Here is a 14,753-nt window from a genome sequence, read left to right on the forward strand (position 1 = left end):
CCTTAACTTCACTCCACAACTAAAAACAGTACAAGTTGACTTAAATCAATGGATGACATTACCACTTTCCATTATAGGATGTATTGACATAATAAAGATGAAAATAGTTCAACAAACTGGACACATTAATAACATTTTATTGGAAAAACAAAAAACTAGAATAAAGCTAACCACATCACAACAACCAAAACAGAAGCACTAAACTTCCAACATTACTACTTCACAAATCAATTACAATACTATATTAAATGGATCCATGCAATACAATACATCCAATTAAAACATTCATCTCTAGCACACACCTGGGACAACGACAACTATTGGACACCATCAATTAAATTGCAAAATCAAACAAACCACTCTCAAAACTGTATAAACTCATATCTTACTCTGACTCTACCAATGCACCTCATATTCCAATCAACAAATGGGAAAAGACCTCAACATCCACATCCATAACCTCTTTTGGAATAAAATCTGTAATAACATCTTCAGCATGTTTAGGAATACTAACGTGAGGCTAATACAATACAAGATCATTCACAGAACACACATCATACAGCACAAGACGCACATAATGGGATTATGTGGATCAGACATATGCAGTCATTGTACACTCAACACAACTGACGACTACCTCCACACACTCTGGCTCTGTCCACTGATATAACACTTGGAACAAGTAACCACCACACTATCCCTATTCCTTGGCTGTAGCATTCCATTATCCCCTTTTGTATACATACTCAGTGATCTGGATATACCCAACAAATCATAATACCCCTACTTGTAGCCCTTACTATCACCAAGAAAACAATACTACTAAAGTGGAAAAGTAGGGAAAAAATCAACATCTCACAATGCTTAGATCTTCTAACACAACAGATATCAATGGAACAACAATCAGCTTTACAAAAAACAATCCAACTTGAACAGTTCAATAAAATATATTCAACAATTCTCATATCTATTCTGCTGCCGATGAGCTAATGCCACAACACAAGTATAAATGTAAATATAAGCATGTAACTGGGGAAGGGAAAGGAAACAAAAAGGAAAACAGAAAAACAAAAGGGGAAAAAATGTATGTATATGTGGGAATGTGTATATATGAACATGAATAGAATTAATAATACTAAACCAACCCATCCTGCAAAACTCACCTGAATTGCAACCAAACCCAAACAGATCACACCCTCCGCTTGTTCATTTTTTTTTCTTTTAATTATTCTTTTTGTTGTTTTTTTCTTTTCTTCACATGCTGTCCCCTGTTTCCTATCTGTGTACTTTTTATGTTTTGTAAACCAATGTCATCTCCTGTTGCCTTTGTATTTGTTAGCATGTCCATACTGTCTATATATATATGCACTAAATTGCGAATTAAAAAAAAAAAAAATTGTTAGTGCTCAGAGGAGAGAAGGGTTCTGAATCTCCATATCAGTCAGAGATAGAGAGGTGTATTATGAAGAAGAGAGAGTGAAGAACAACCAAGACATATGTTAGGAAATGAAATGTCTCGCAGACTATGCTGTTTTTTTAAGTCCAAACTAAAATGGCTTCCTCTGGATTCCTTGGGGGACACTGGCAATGCTGCAAAGCCTGCTTCTTTAAATGACTAATATTACATTTGTGGCACTGAATTAATAAGCTGCAGCATGATAAATCTCTATGATTTATTATGTTCCCTCCAGTGTATAATCAAGTTGAAGGAGAGAGGGAGAGAGAGTCAGACAGAGGGAGATTGGAAGAGACAGAGACATAGCTGGGTCTGAATTGAGACACAATAGATGAGGCCCTTCCTCTGCACAGCTGAATGGACAGGCTTACATAGCTTTGAATGAGAAGTGTGAAACAGTCAGCCACCGAAATCAGTGGGTGGTGTTTAGCAGAAGGAAGGTGATTAAAATACCAAAAAGTTCAATGTGCAGCACGCCGTGAAATATGACATATGGAACTGCCAAAACAGAACTAGCAGACGTTCTTTTCCCCCCAAAACGGTATTTTTCTTTTGGAAGCATGACTTCCCCATAAGGGTGGTTTATGAGAATATCACACCTCTATGGAAGTCTCATCCCACAATCCACAGGAGGCTTTCTCTCCCTCCTGCCTACTTCTGGTGGGCTGCCATCGTATTCTTTCCTCGTTCCCAGATAGATGTTTGTAATTGGAGCTCTAATTTATGATCGGGCCTTGGTGCAGGATAATGATATGGAGCATTGTAATTTGCTGATGCAAATTGTACGTTATAATGGGGAGCCATAAAAGCCCCAGCAACATCTCGGAGACTTGCCAAACACCCTGAGCGTTCATTACAGCCCTCATTAAAACATCCACGTCGGCATTGGGAGCTCTTACAAATGGAAGGAGCATGTAATTGCTGCTTGATTGTGGTATATGTAACATATGATAAAGTGGAATTACCACTTTATTTGTCTACAGTGTCTGTGAAACTTAATGGGGAGAAAGCCTGCAGTAAACAAATCCTCAGAGCATTTTTTGATTGTTACATTATAGGGCTATTTGTTTAAAGTAGGGCAAATGTGAGTTAGGGGACAGTGCATCCAGGACAAACTAAGAGTGATGATAATCAAGGCTGGGCTTAGGGGGGTAAAACTAATGCTTTTACCCATGAGAGCCTGTGTTTCATTTGGACTAGCTCCAACATGGGTGATAGCATAGGGCTTCGTCTGGGAATACATTAACTGGATTTAATATAAGAAAAGATCAGTATTGTACTTTTTCATTACCCGGCACCAAAGTCATCACCATACATTTGCTTTAAGGGTGGTGAAACTAGATTGGAAAAGGTTACAATGAACCATTGAAGGCACCTTTAGTGAAAACATATTTTGTACTAATGCCGATCTGGGCCTCTGGAGTATAGCTTCTAGCCATTTCCAATCGTTGATCTCAATTCAGTCCTAACGAAGGGGGTATGTGGAACGCGGCGAAGCTGAACGTCCCAGCTCTTAAGCAGCCTTAAGAGCAAAGCCAAGTGGCAAAAGCAATTAAGAGTTCATTTAGAACAACTGAACTATGCTGGGGCTGTTTTTTTCTAAGGCCTGGTCAACACTAATTCACAGTGTCGCCTTTTTATTCAAATGACCTCTCCCCAAGTTCCCTTTGTGTTGGTACTGTTCTAATGCATCTCCATTAGAACAAAACCTGAGCTGCATTACTGAAAATGTAGTTTCCCTCCTCAACTCTGAATGATAGCAGACCTCCACAACCAGAGCTGTGTGTGCTCAGCCACTGGAAAAGGATTTTCAGCCGTGTCATTCAGCCAGGGCCCCAGAAGCCTGCAGCCTTTATCTGCAGACCCGTTGATTGATGTGTTGTGGGCCCTGCTGTGGTTAACAGCAATTTTTATCTGTTGCTAGCGGCAACAGCCCAGGTCCCTGATGTGCAGAAAGCAGCAGGGCCCAGGATCTGAAGCCGGACCGCACACAGGGATAAACAAATAGGTTTTTCAAGGCGGACAGCCCTCATAGAGAGGCCCCTGACAGGCAGCGCCCCACCCCAAGGCCAGGACAATGTCAGGGCCCCAGCCCACTCCTGCTGGGCTCTTGGTTTCCTTCACTAATTTTCACCATGTGCTGAGCCGGTGGTATGGAGACACCTGCACACCCCACTGAAAAGTAAACAGAGCGAGAGACAGAGAGAGGCAGACAGAGTGAAATACCAAGAGAGTCACAGAGAAGAAGTTAAGAGATTTCATATACTGTGAGGTAGAAGCCATGGCTTTCTGTTAATGCTGTGTGTGCTGTTATTAGTGGTAGCAACGAAAAATCTTGCTGCAAAAATGATTCTAAAAATAAGATATAATTTATACTCAATTTCCTTTCAATCGCTGTGTTTAACATTTAATCCAGTGAATCTGTGTCGTTTTGTTAAATAAAGCGTGAAGCTTTTAATGGCTTCTATTATAATTAAGTGACATAATCCTTGTATTCGATAAAGATCTTGTAAAAAGCCTCGTCACTCAGACAGGGAAGTGTATTTGCCACAATGTGGAGGTCGTGAATGCCAAATCAATTAAAACAAGGCTGTTTAAGAATGCACAAATGACTCGGAAACAGCTCTGTTTAGAGTGTAGACTCATTTAGCGTTAAATATGATTATGACAACCCAAGCAGGGGAAATGAAGGAACGGGTGTGTCTGAGAGCTCCGAGCACTCTTGCTCAACCCAAACACTCCGGCTAAGGTTTTACTCTCTGACATCGCAGAGATAAACCCTCCCAAAACAGACTAGTCAGATTATACTGTCACAGACAAAGCTCTATGCTTTTATCGTGCGTGAAAACATGAGCCGTAGCTTGGCCTTGGGTGGTTTTAAAAGATGGGGGGTGGGAGACTGAATCACTTCATCTGAAAGGAAAGGGAGGTGTGTTGTCTTTTTCACTTAGCTAAAACGTCTCCTCCTCTATACAGTATATCCAGCCCAAGGGGTAGCGACAGGAAGGGCAGATAGTTGCAGTGAGATTTTTTGACATTTTCTCTGTCTGTTGCAGCCCGTATCTCCCAGGAGCAGAGGGGGATGTTGGGTTCTTTATCAAGGAGCCCCTGAGAGGATGATAAATCGCCAGAGCCTGGGCCCATCTCCTGCTGGAACAACAAGCAGGTAGCAGCGCAGGAAACAAGGCAAAGATATTGTCTCCCAAACACAGCCGAGGCTATAATGAAGCCTGCACAAAGCAGACAGGAGAGAGTCTGCCTGATAAACAATTCCATATCCAGTCTTCCACAGAGAGTGAGATAGCGAGTCTCAGTCCTGCTGCTACATATCGCTACTGGACTCAACGGTCCAGAGATTAGCCCTCACCCCTGAATGGGGAATGAAGGGTAGGTGGGGGCAGCAGGTGGTGGGAAATGATTTCAGGTCTAGCAATGTCATCAACTGGAAAAACACACGTTTAGATGAACAAGCAACTGAAGGGAGGTCACAGTTACCCTACCAAGTGAAATCAGTTTGTTGAGACAGCATGGATCTGTTACGATGTGGTTGATTATATATTTATAGTATAATTGATCAACTTTATAGCAGCTTTTTAATAAATGATTAAAAACTGAAATAATTCTATATTAGCACTTAAACTGGTTTGCTATTACTGTATGTGCTGTATATAATATTCATAGTGTTTTAGTTTCCCATTGTCTGACTGCTGTGTTCCCTTTGCAAGAATGAGTCAACGGCCAGTATTTTTAGCCTATCAGGCTAATTTGAGAGTAATTTTCTGTAATCATTTCCCAAAAACAAATCCTAAAATGTAAAAGTATTGAATGTCAGCAAACTGTAGTGTAAACTGAAGTTACACTGTAGTGTTAGCAATTCACTAGAAAGCACTACCAACATTTGGATTCAATAAGCATTCAGTTAGCAACTTTTTAACTGTCACTCAGTGATGAAATATTAGTTAGGCAATTCCTTTTTGAAGTTTCTCTGTTAGCTTTGTCTTTTAAGAAACAATGAAATAAAGAAAATGAGATGAAACAAAGTATAACAGAATGACGAGGATACATGTCATGTTTCTGCAGAATCTGTGCAGATGATGTACTGACTTACATTTATAGTATGTGCAGCATTTTTTCACTGTTAGATTGATTAAACTAAAGCAGACAATGTGTTCTCTATGTAAGCATTTTAACACAGCATAAAGGTATTTGCTGAGTCCAAAACACTCTGCTGGCTCCAATTTTCCCTTTTCATGAGTCTGGCACTAAAACCCCAAAGCTTCCTTTACATTCTTGTGTAAACCATTCAAATGAGGCCATTCAAGCCTGGCAGGCAACATAAGAAAGGAGACATATGGAAGCATAAACAAGAAAAGGCGTTATCCCCCATAGAAGTAGAAAACAAACTGTCGGGAGAGATTGTCATTTCTACCTCTTAGTGCCTTGTGACAGATAACCAGCCCCCATCCACCAGCTTGATTTTCAATTGTTTGTGGAGAGGAGGAGCAGTAGATGGCGATCAGTGCCAGGGGCCAAGCAGCAGATAGCCCCGTCCGTGTTGTTGGCAGCCAGTGGTGCTGCCTGCACCTCTGCGCCTGCCTCGTTGACCCCCCTCCCCACCTCACAAACAGCCCTCCACCCACATACTGTACATAGCCTCTCTCTTCATTTTCCTCCAGCCATAACACTCTAACCAGCCCCTGGCCTTATCCTAGTCATACTCCTCCTCCCATACCCGCTCAGCCTCTGCCTAGCAGTTCCATGGAGCCCCCCAACCCCCACACCCCATGCCCCCCCCCCCACCTTCGAAACCATCATACTGTAAAGCCTCGAAGCACTTACAGATAAGGAGACCCCTGAAATCAAGCGGGCCCGGCAGCAGAGCAGATTGAGAGTCAGAGCTCAGCACCCAGGAGGTGCCCAGAGGCTACAAACGCTGCAGATAGCACCATTGGATAGCCAGAAAGGGAAGCCAGACAACATGAAACTTCCTGCCCTCGTTACTGGACTATGCTTGCACAATGCCCCCGCCCCCACACCACCACCCACCAAGCCCCCTCCACATCCATTTCTGCCCTCTCCCTGTGACTCCCCCTTCCTCCTTTCAGATAAAGAGAAGGCCTCGTTCCCTGCCGACTCAAACTGACAGCTCGAGCCAAAGGGCTCCACATGCTTTTTTGGAAGGTCTTGTTTGTTTTCATCCATCTGTGAGCATGCAGCCGCTGGGGAATAGGAATGTGACATGTTCTATTAAAACAAAATTTTAAAAAAAGATCGCACAGAGATCAATGTCTTTTGAAGTTAAGCTTTGTTCAGCGCTTTAACTGCAGTCCTTTGAGGCAGATTAACGATGACAAACCATTTATAGTTGTTTTGTTTGTCTGGATGATTGCTTCCAAGCTGCAATAAGAACTGCCATATGCCACTCATCAGCTAAAAGTAGCACACTTTAAAGAATGTTCCTCTTATGAGTTCCCCTTTAAGCAAAGGACATAAAGGACGACCGCTGTCTCTATTACCCAGAGACTAGACACATCATTGAAACAATGGGAGGGGAAGAGCGCAAATTTACGGTTCGAAAACGCACTGGGGCAAGGCAACAGATGCTTTCAAGAGATAAAAATAGTTCTGCTCTGACAATTTGTGAGATAGTGTATGTTTGAAAGGATTGGGCTGACGGTTTTCAAGGCATTACTAAATATTCCTCCTGGGTACATTTACCTTGAACAACACTTTACATATTCTATGACGAAAACACATCTAACTGAATCCTTGTAGCAGCCAATAATGTAATAACTATCTATAATGTAATAACTGCCAATAATGTAATAACTTTTCCATTGATAATGTAATAACTTACCAATAATGTAATAAAACTTCTTAACCAATGATGTAATTTGCGCATAATGTAATACTTATATCACTATGTTTAAGTTTTATTTATTACTTCATACGTGTCAGACTTCTGCAGCACTTACCCTTACTGTTGTTACTTACTTACTTTCAAATAGCTGCTTAAAAACCTGACCCATCCTGACCCCTGAATCTTAGTCCTAACTCTGAGAAAACATAGTTTCAAAACACGCGCACATAAAAACCAGGCACGTGCATGTGATACATGTGCACAGAACAGTATCCACAAGTGGAAAAGCATCCTCATGAGATAGCATTTCTGCTCCATGTGCACAAATGCAGTCCCGCAAGCACGCGGCTGTGAGAAGCGCAAGCTCGACACTCCCTACGCACTCGCAACTGCTCAACATTTGCTCGCTCGTCAAGTTGACTTTTGAGACTTTGGAGGCGGGGATGGAATAGACAGTCTGCTCCTTTGATTGGTTGCTTAGAATACTGACCAACAACTTTGATTGGCTGTTTGGTTTGATCACTGGCACAGTAAAAGACAGGTAGTTGCCTGAGAGAACAAAGGGAACAAATGTAGTGGTTTTTGATCTGGACTGGGTCTAATGTCATCTGGATGGAAAAATATCAGTGAAATCATCCTTTTTTCTGTTTTCATAAGTAAAATAAAGGTTTCACAAATCTTAAACACCTTTAAGGCTTTTTCTACAATGCCACAAGTGTAAGTGGTAGAAAACGGAGAATCAGCTGCTAAATATCAATATTCATGTTTCCCTTTGTGCTCTCAGGCAACTGCCTGTCTTCAACTGTGTCAGTATATAGCCAATAAATAAAACTTTAATAAAGTGATATAAGTATATTATTACATTAATGGCTCCAGTTATTACATTTTTATGATTTTTTAACTCAGCTAATAATGTAATAACCAGCCAATAATGTAATAACTTATTACATTATGTGCAAAAAGTTATTATGTTTTTAGTTCAGAAAACGTATTACATCATTGGTCAGTTATTACATTATCAACTTTTACTACATCAAGAACGGAAAAATGATTATGTTATTGGCAGTAATTACAGTAATGGTAGTTATTACATTATTGGCTGCTACACTCCTATTAATGCACATGTCAGTTGTTTCCAACAAATCACCAGACATGTTTAACTGCTATGAAATTGTATTTATTGCATATATGCGGGGGCTTTTAAAAGGCTTTTAGGCATATTGTCAGATATGTGAGCAAAAGGGATCCTCCACTGACAGTCACTGGAGGAAGACATAAAACTCTGACAGCCAAATTGCAGCACCGGCGAATGGTGCTGATCGATGCCAATAAAACAAGGCTCTTTTCACCAAGGTAGCGCAGGACACCTTCCCACAATTTAATCAGTCAGTCAGCCAGAATTAATGTTCCTAATATCATGATTTCTCCATTACTCTATTTAACATAATTAAAATGTCGAGTGCCGGGGCCATAAAGCGGGTCGTTGGAGATTGTAATTCTGCCGTAAAGCTATGAAGCATGAAAATGTCACTTACCGAGTAGCCGCGGCCTGACAGCGAGTGAGTGGAACTCTGTAGGGAGAGAGAGGAGAACAGGGATGACCTTTAAGGAGCGTTTCACTCGCTGACACAGACATGATGAAGCAGCGCCGCTTTAATATCAATATTCACGTTAACCTTTTACCCGCCCCGCCATGTACCCCACATCCGCACACCACTCCCATACAGTCTGGCCTCCACCACGGGGGTAGCTGAGTGGCACCCCCTCTAAACAGGTCCTGCTGAGAGACTTTATTTGAGTGGTCTTAGAAATACATGGTAAAAAAAACATAATTATTTGGTAAAACTATAATTAAAATGATGCATAATAGTAATTTCAAAGGTATACTATGCAAGATTTGTCGGTTGGTGTGTGTAAACATAGCATTCAAAGTTGGCCCCTCCTCCCCAGCTGCAAGCTGAGAACACGAGCAAGAGAGAGAGAGAGAGAGAGAGAGAGAGAGCAGTGGTGGTTGAGCGAGCTAGAGAATGAATGAAGAGAGTGGCACACACACTGTAATACAGGTGATGTGCAGCAGTCCGGGTCCAGATTAAGTGTCAACATTTATTTGTGTGAATTCACTTGTTTCTGTGCTGTCAAAAGTGCCATCTGACATTGACAGACACATGGGAGTGAATCCATCATTTGCATCAGTAGATAAAATGATAAAACACACCTTGATACAGAAATTGTTGTTTTGAGAGTGAGTGACAGCTCAGATACCCTGGTTGCTGAACATGTTGACTTCTCCTCTTATTCCATCTTATAATTTTCCATGTATTTGTTTTGCCCTCAAAACAAACAGCAATGAATAAGAGCAGCATCAACAGGGATTTCTGGATAACCAGGGAGATTTTTTTTTTAACATATAATCTACAAATATAGTGCACATTAAAAGAAGAGATTATTTCCAAAATAATTTACATGATTTATAAGACAAATATCATTGCAAACATGAAGACATGTTCATCATTTAACATTTGATGAACATTTTGTGCTGCATTTGTGTCTTTTTTAAAATGGTGACTATCCAATTTCGTATCCAAACCAAATGCTCTTCGTTCTGTTATATCAGCCCCTTTTGTACTCAGGATAAATATCTCTTCATGGTTTTAGGGAGGTGATTTGGCCGATCAAGCTCCTCCTGTGTTTTCTAATGCAGTCCTCTAAATGCTGAACAAGAGCAGGATGGAGACAGAAAAGGCTGGGTTTTGTTCTGTTCTCTGGCTCTGTCTGTCAGCGCCCAGCACGAATACCAATCTCCAAATCCCTCCCTCCACTTCCACTTTTCACTGCTTTTATTCCTCTGTCTAGATTGGCAATTTCTCCCCCCCTGGTCTCTGGAGGGGACTTTTCTGCTAGACCAATTTCATCCATAGTTCCACCTTCAATCCAAACGACCTCCCCCACACCTTCACCACGACTGCCTCCCTTGTTTTGCACCCTCCCAGTGCCCCTCATCCATTCTTCCACACCTGCTCTAGGCCTCAGCCCTCATCAACGCCTGTGTGCCCCTCTGATTCGCAGGACGGCTCCTGTGGTGACGATTAGGGAGGAGTCCTGCCATGAACCGGAAAGCAGGCTCTGCGGGAATCAAAAGGCTATTCCCGCTCTGCTCAACCTCTCTGCTCCCTTCACTACCACGATCAAGGAGGAGGCCAAAGAAGAGGGGAGGAAGAACTGCACAGAAGGCAAAATTTGTGGACACAAAAGGGCCAAAAGTGTGTTCCAGTGGGAATGTGGTCTGTTGTCTGTGTGTGTGTGTGTGCACGTTGTGAGTATATGCATGTGTTTGTGTGTGTGTGAGTGCATATGTGCATAGGTAGTGGGAGGCCAAGGCCATTTGGAATTAGCCTTACTATGTAGAGTTCATTCAACTTGGAGCATTCTGAGTAAAAAGAGAGGCTTATTTAAATGATAATGAGGGACAATCCATTGGATTTAGTGCTGGTGAAGGGAGGAAAAGAGGGGAGGGAAAGGGGGGATCCATTAAAACGCCAGCGGTTCATAAGCCATAGGGTCGGCATACAGCTAAACACTCTCTCTTAAAAGCCATTATACATGGCTCTCAATGGATTTCTGCAGCGCTTAGGACTTCAAAAGGATTTAAGAACCCGCCCCAGAGAGGGAGTGTGGGGGAGGGAGGTAGGACGAGTGTGTGTGTTTGTGTGTGCATGTGTGTGTGTGTATGGTGATTATGATGGTTGGTGGCGAGAGGGATGGGGCGGATGCTGGCGGCATTTAAGGGTTAACTAAACAGCTCCGGAGAAGAGAAATGTTGCTAAATCCACCCCCTAATCCTCTCCCCATTTCCATGCCCCCTCCTCCACTCTCCTTACTAAAAAAAAAAAAAAAAAGAGAGAGAGAAAACAAGTAAAAAGAAAAACATGGCAACAAGAGGGGAGGGTCCAGTCCATCGTTTCCCAACCCAGACTATTGATTTTTGTCATCGCAGGGAGAGGTGGGCCAATGGGAGCTCGTTGGAGCATGGGGAGGCAAGGGATGCAAGCATGTATGCCCTCTATGTCAGGAAAATCAGGTAGGTGGGTGGGTTGGGGTACATGTGGGTGGGTGTGGGTGGATACAGGGGGGTGGTAGAGACCCTGACAGCACCACAACTGCCACCCTCTCCTCTGCAGGACCCAGATGCAGTGGAACCCACCCCCTCCACCACCTCACATTTCCCTAATCCCTGTGTGGCTTAGTGCCGGGGCACCGCTGCACCACAGGCACAATTACCTAGTCAAAATAAACAGATAAAGACCCAACCATGGCAATGAACAAACAGCATCCCCTGCATTTTTTTTTTTTTTTTTTTTACCCCCTGCTCCCAAATTGATGCATGACTGTTTTTACAGGCAGGCAGGCGGGTGCGTCCGCATGTTGCATTTGTCTCTATTTCCTTTGGCGGTAAGACAAGAGAAATCCATTTTACTCGTTGCCGACGCTGCATCATTAGTTAAGAGCTCTTAAAGCTGGGGAGCCACTTTGATGTGGTGGAGCATGTTTTACGAAAATTAGCAGAGCTCTCAGTGTGGTGGCGGAGATTTCATGGAGCTGAAAAAATAAGAAATATAGGGAAGATGGTGACATGGTGTTGGAAAAGAATCTTGCTGTGTGTTTCATGGCCTTCGCTTAGTGGAAAACAAGAGCCAGCAGAGAGACGGACGGACAGACAGACAGAGACATAGCAAGACAGGCAGAGGGAGAGAGATGGATAGATATGGATGGCATGGCTACAACGATCAGCGTCTGTGCACCATTTTATTTGGCTGAAGATTAGAGAGACATGCCACATCTAACACCGTTGGCGATTACAGCACGCAATTTTCAACAGTACCCTCCCTCACCAACACCACCTCCACCACTTCCACCCTCACTCTACCACCCCCCCTCATCCGTGCCTCCTCCTTCTCATTCTTGTCGTATATCCCTGTCAGAGCTGTCAACTGGCGTCGGTCTTTTATCTGACAAGCCCGCCTCTTCCTCCTGACTTTTTCATTAAAAGACATCCTTTTACACAAATTCAAGAGAAATAGTGTGAGAGGAAGAGGGGGGACTGTGCACGAGAGAAACAGAACAGTGAGGCTTAGAAAAAAAGAAGGATGGAGATGGGAAAAATTAGGCTGGGTGATGTTTTTTTTTTTTTTTTTTTTTTTTTTAAATCAGGGTGGATTTTCAATTGGAATGCTGAATAGCTTAAAACAATGCATTTAATAAGTTCATTAAAATCTTTTTCTTTCCATCATTTTACCCCTGCTGGAAAAGGAAGCCTGCATATTTTTCCTCCCCTTCTTTCTTTCTCTCTCTCTCTCCTCCTGCTTTCGTCAGCTAAATGAACAGTCTGATTGAATTTAGTTAGGTTTGGGAGGCCTGCTTGACAGGCATTAGTTAGGAAGCATATTTCTACATTCATTTAAAATGAGCCGCTTGGGATTTTGCATAAATTCTCATTACTTCCCCTGTATCTAAATTGCATTATTTCATCCCTTACGCTGAACCAATGCCTGGCCTCCATTTTCCTTTGCCACCTACTCATCCTCTAAATGGGCTGGCATATGGATGCCGGCGCAGCGATAATTGGAACAGTATTTTTAACTCATTCCATTCTGGGGTCAGCGAGGTCGGCCCACACCTGGCTGAACCGCTTTAGGTCATGTCTACATTTAACTGCGCCATGCTTTAAATAATGCCAGGCCAACTAGGTGATGCTGTGTGACTGGCCTAATCATTCCTGTCTATGAACTGCCAGCCAACCAGTCTTTTTCCCAATACACAGGGGATTTATGAGGTGAGAGCTGGAAACAGCAGGAGCTACTGCACCAGCTGCCCTCTGATCTCAGTCTCAATGTTGCTGTCGTCCGCCCACTCTCTATATTCCACCTCAGAGGTCCCCTGTCTTGGCCTGTGAAAGTGGATAGCCTGGCTCTCTGTAGGAGGTCTGTGAAAAAGGGAAAAGTCTCGTCCAAGGTCTCACCTCACTGAGCTGCTCCTTAGAGTTGCTCCTGTGCGGTCGGCTGAGCTCCTGCATCGTCTCATCCTCGCTGACTTTGACTGGACGTAGTGCCAAAGGTTTGATCTGCAGGGGACACAGAAAAAAGAGGAAGACATCTTCAAGTCATGCACTTACCACATATCAAACTGCTACATTCACAACTAAGGTATATATATTGAGAAGCAGTGATTTATGGTCAATTTTTGGAGAGGCATAAACTATATTCCTAAAAGCTGCTCCAATATCACTGTAAATCCCTGCAGAGTGGCTTATTACTTTAATAAAATGACAAGAAAGAATAACATTGTTATTAATAGACCATGCCAGCGTTGGTTTGCCAGTTTAATACAAATGCACTTTACATTACTGTGAAACCAAATGTTTGCCAAAGTTACACTATCATGTAGATGTATTCAGTTGCTCCTTTATAAATATATTCAGATGCAACAACAGTAAATTTAAATACATTTCTATTATCCATCTGAGGAAGATTTTCACACAACATAAAGTAGCATATATCTAATTATTAATACATGAGGAGCCAATAAACACATTCATAGGAAATTTTAAAAACTGCTTTTCTTGACTCTTCTATCCTGAATGTTGGAGTTTACCACCAGCACATGAATGCCATGCAACAAGATGTAACCCTAATGAATCTTTAATAAAACTGAGCATTATGTCCATTATGGTGCATTACCTAGGTTGATTTCATACCTTGTCGATGTACAGAAATGGTAATGCAGAAATGTAGGCTATGTATAAATGCAAAAACACCAGTGCAGTTGTTTTTCTACTAACTCATCACTAACCAGTAGAAAAGTGGCTAATATTAATGAACTATAATTGAATAATTGTTATTATGATAATTGAATTATCAAATATTATTTGATTTGGTGACATAGAGCTTAGAACATAGGTAATACACTTGGTTTCTTGTCAAAACAGCAGTGTGGTGCTTTTTGGATTGTGCATTGACATTTAAATGACCTCTGACACATTCATAGGTTTGAATTTGTTGGTTATATTCAATACCCAATAACCAATATTTATAATACATTATATATGATAATTATATATCATATTTTGGCTTTAAATATGACACAGCCACCGAAGACCTGAGCTATTCATCTTATATCAAAAGTTCAGACATTGCATTAAATCAAATTGCAAAACAAAACCATCAGTAGGCCAAAAAAATGTTACAACCAGTGGACACAAATTTAAGTCACATCTTATTTCCTGTCACTCTCTGTGATCAATAAACAACTCATAGCAAAACAGCATAACTACAATGGCTTCAACTGACTTTCAATGAGCCATGGTCCTTCTACTCTTAAACTGAGGGGAACGCAGAGTTGGTGTGCTGCTTCACAGCTCAGTGTCAGTTTGTGCTTTGGTTA

The 14,753-nt window shown here is 42.0% G+C and overlaps 1 protein-coding gene across 11 annotated transcripts in view; it reads right to left on the reverse strand.

The window, feature by feature from the left end:
• The window catches only part of fbrsl1 (fibrosin-like 1), a 292,064-nt gene that overhangs the window by 152,641 nt on the left and 124,670 nt on the right, over positions 1-14,753 (reverse strand). For 10 of the 11 annotated variants that reach the window (XM_044365123.1, XM_044365157.1, XM_044365149.1 and 7 more), the window contains exons 3-4: positions 13,333-13,434; positions 8,852-8,887 (exon numbers count right to left, since the gene is read on the reverse strand). In XM_044365123.1, coding sequence (XP_044221058.1) covers positions 8,852-8,887; positions 13,333-13,434 — 138 coding nt within the window. The remainder of the gene's footprint in view (positions 1-8,851; positions 8,888-13,332; positions 13,435-14,753) is intronic. The other variant, XM_044365192.1, reaches the window with a different exon arrangement.

Source organism: Thunnus albacares, chromosome 2 (genome assembly GCF_914725855.1).
Source record: "Thunnus albacares chromosome 2, fThuAlb1.1, whole genome shotgun sequence".
NCBI lineage: Eukaryota > Metazoa > Chordata > Actinopteri > Scombriformes > Scombridae > Thunnus > Thunnus albacares.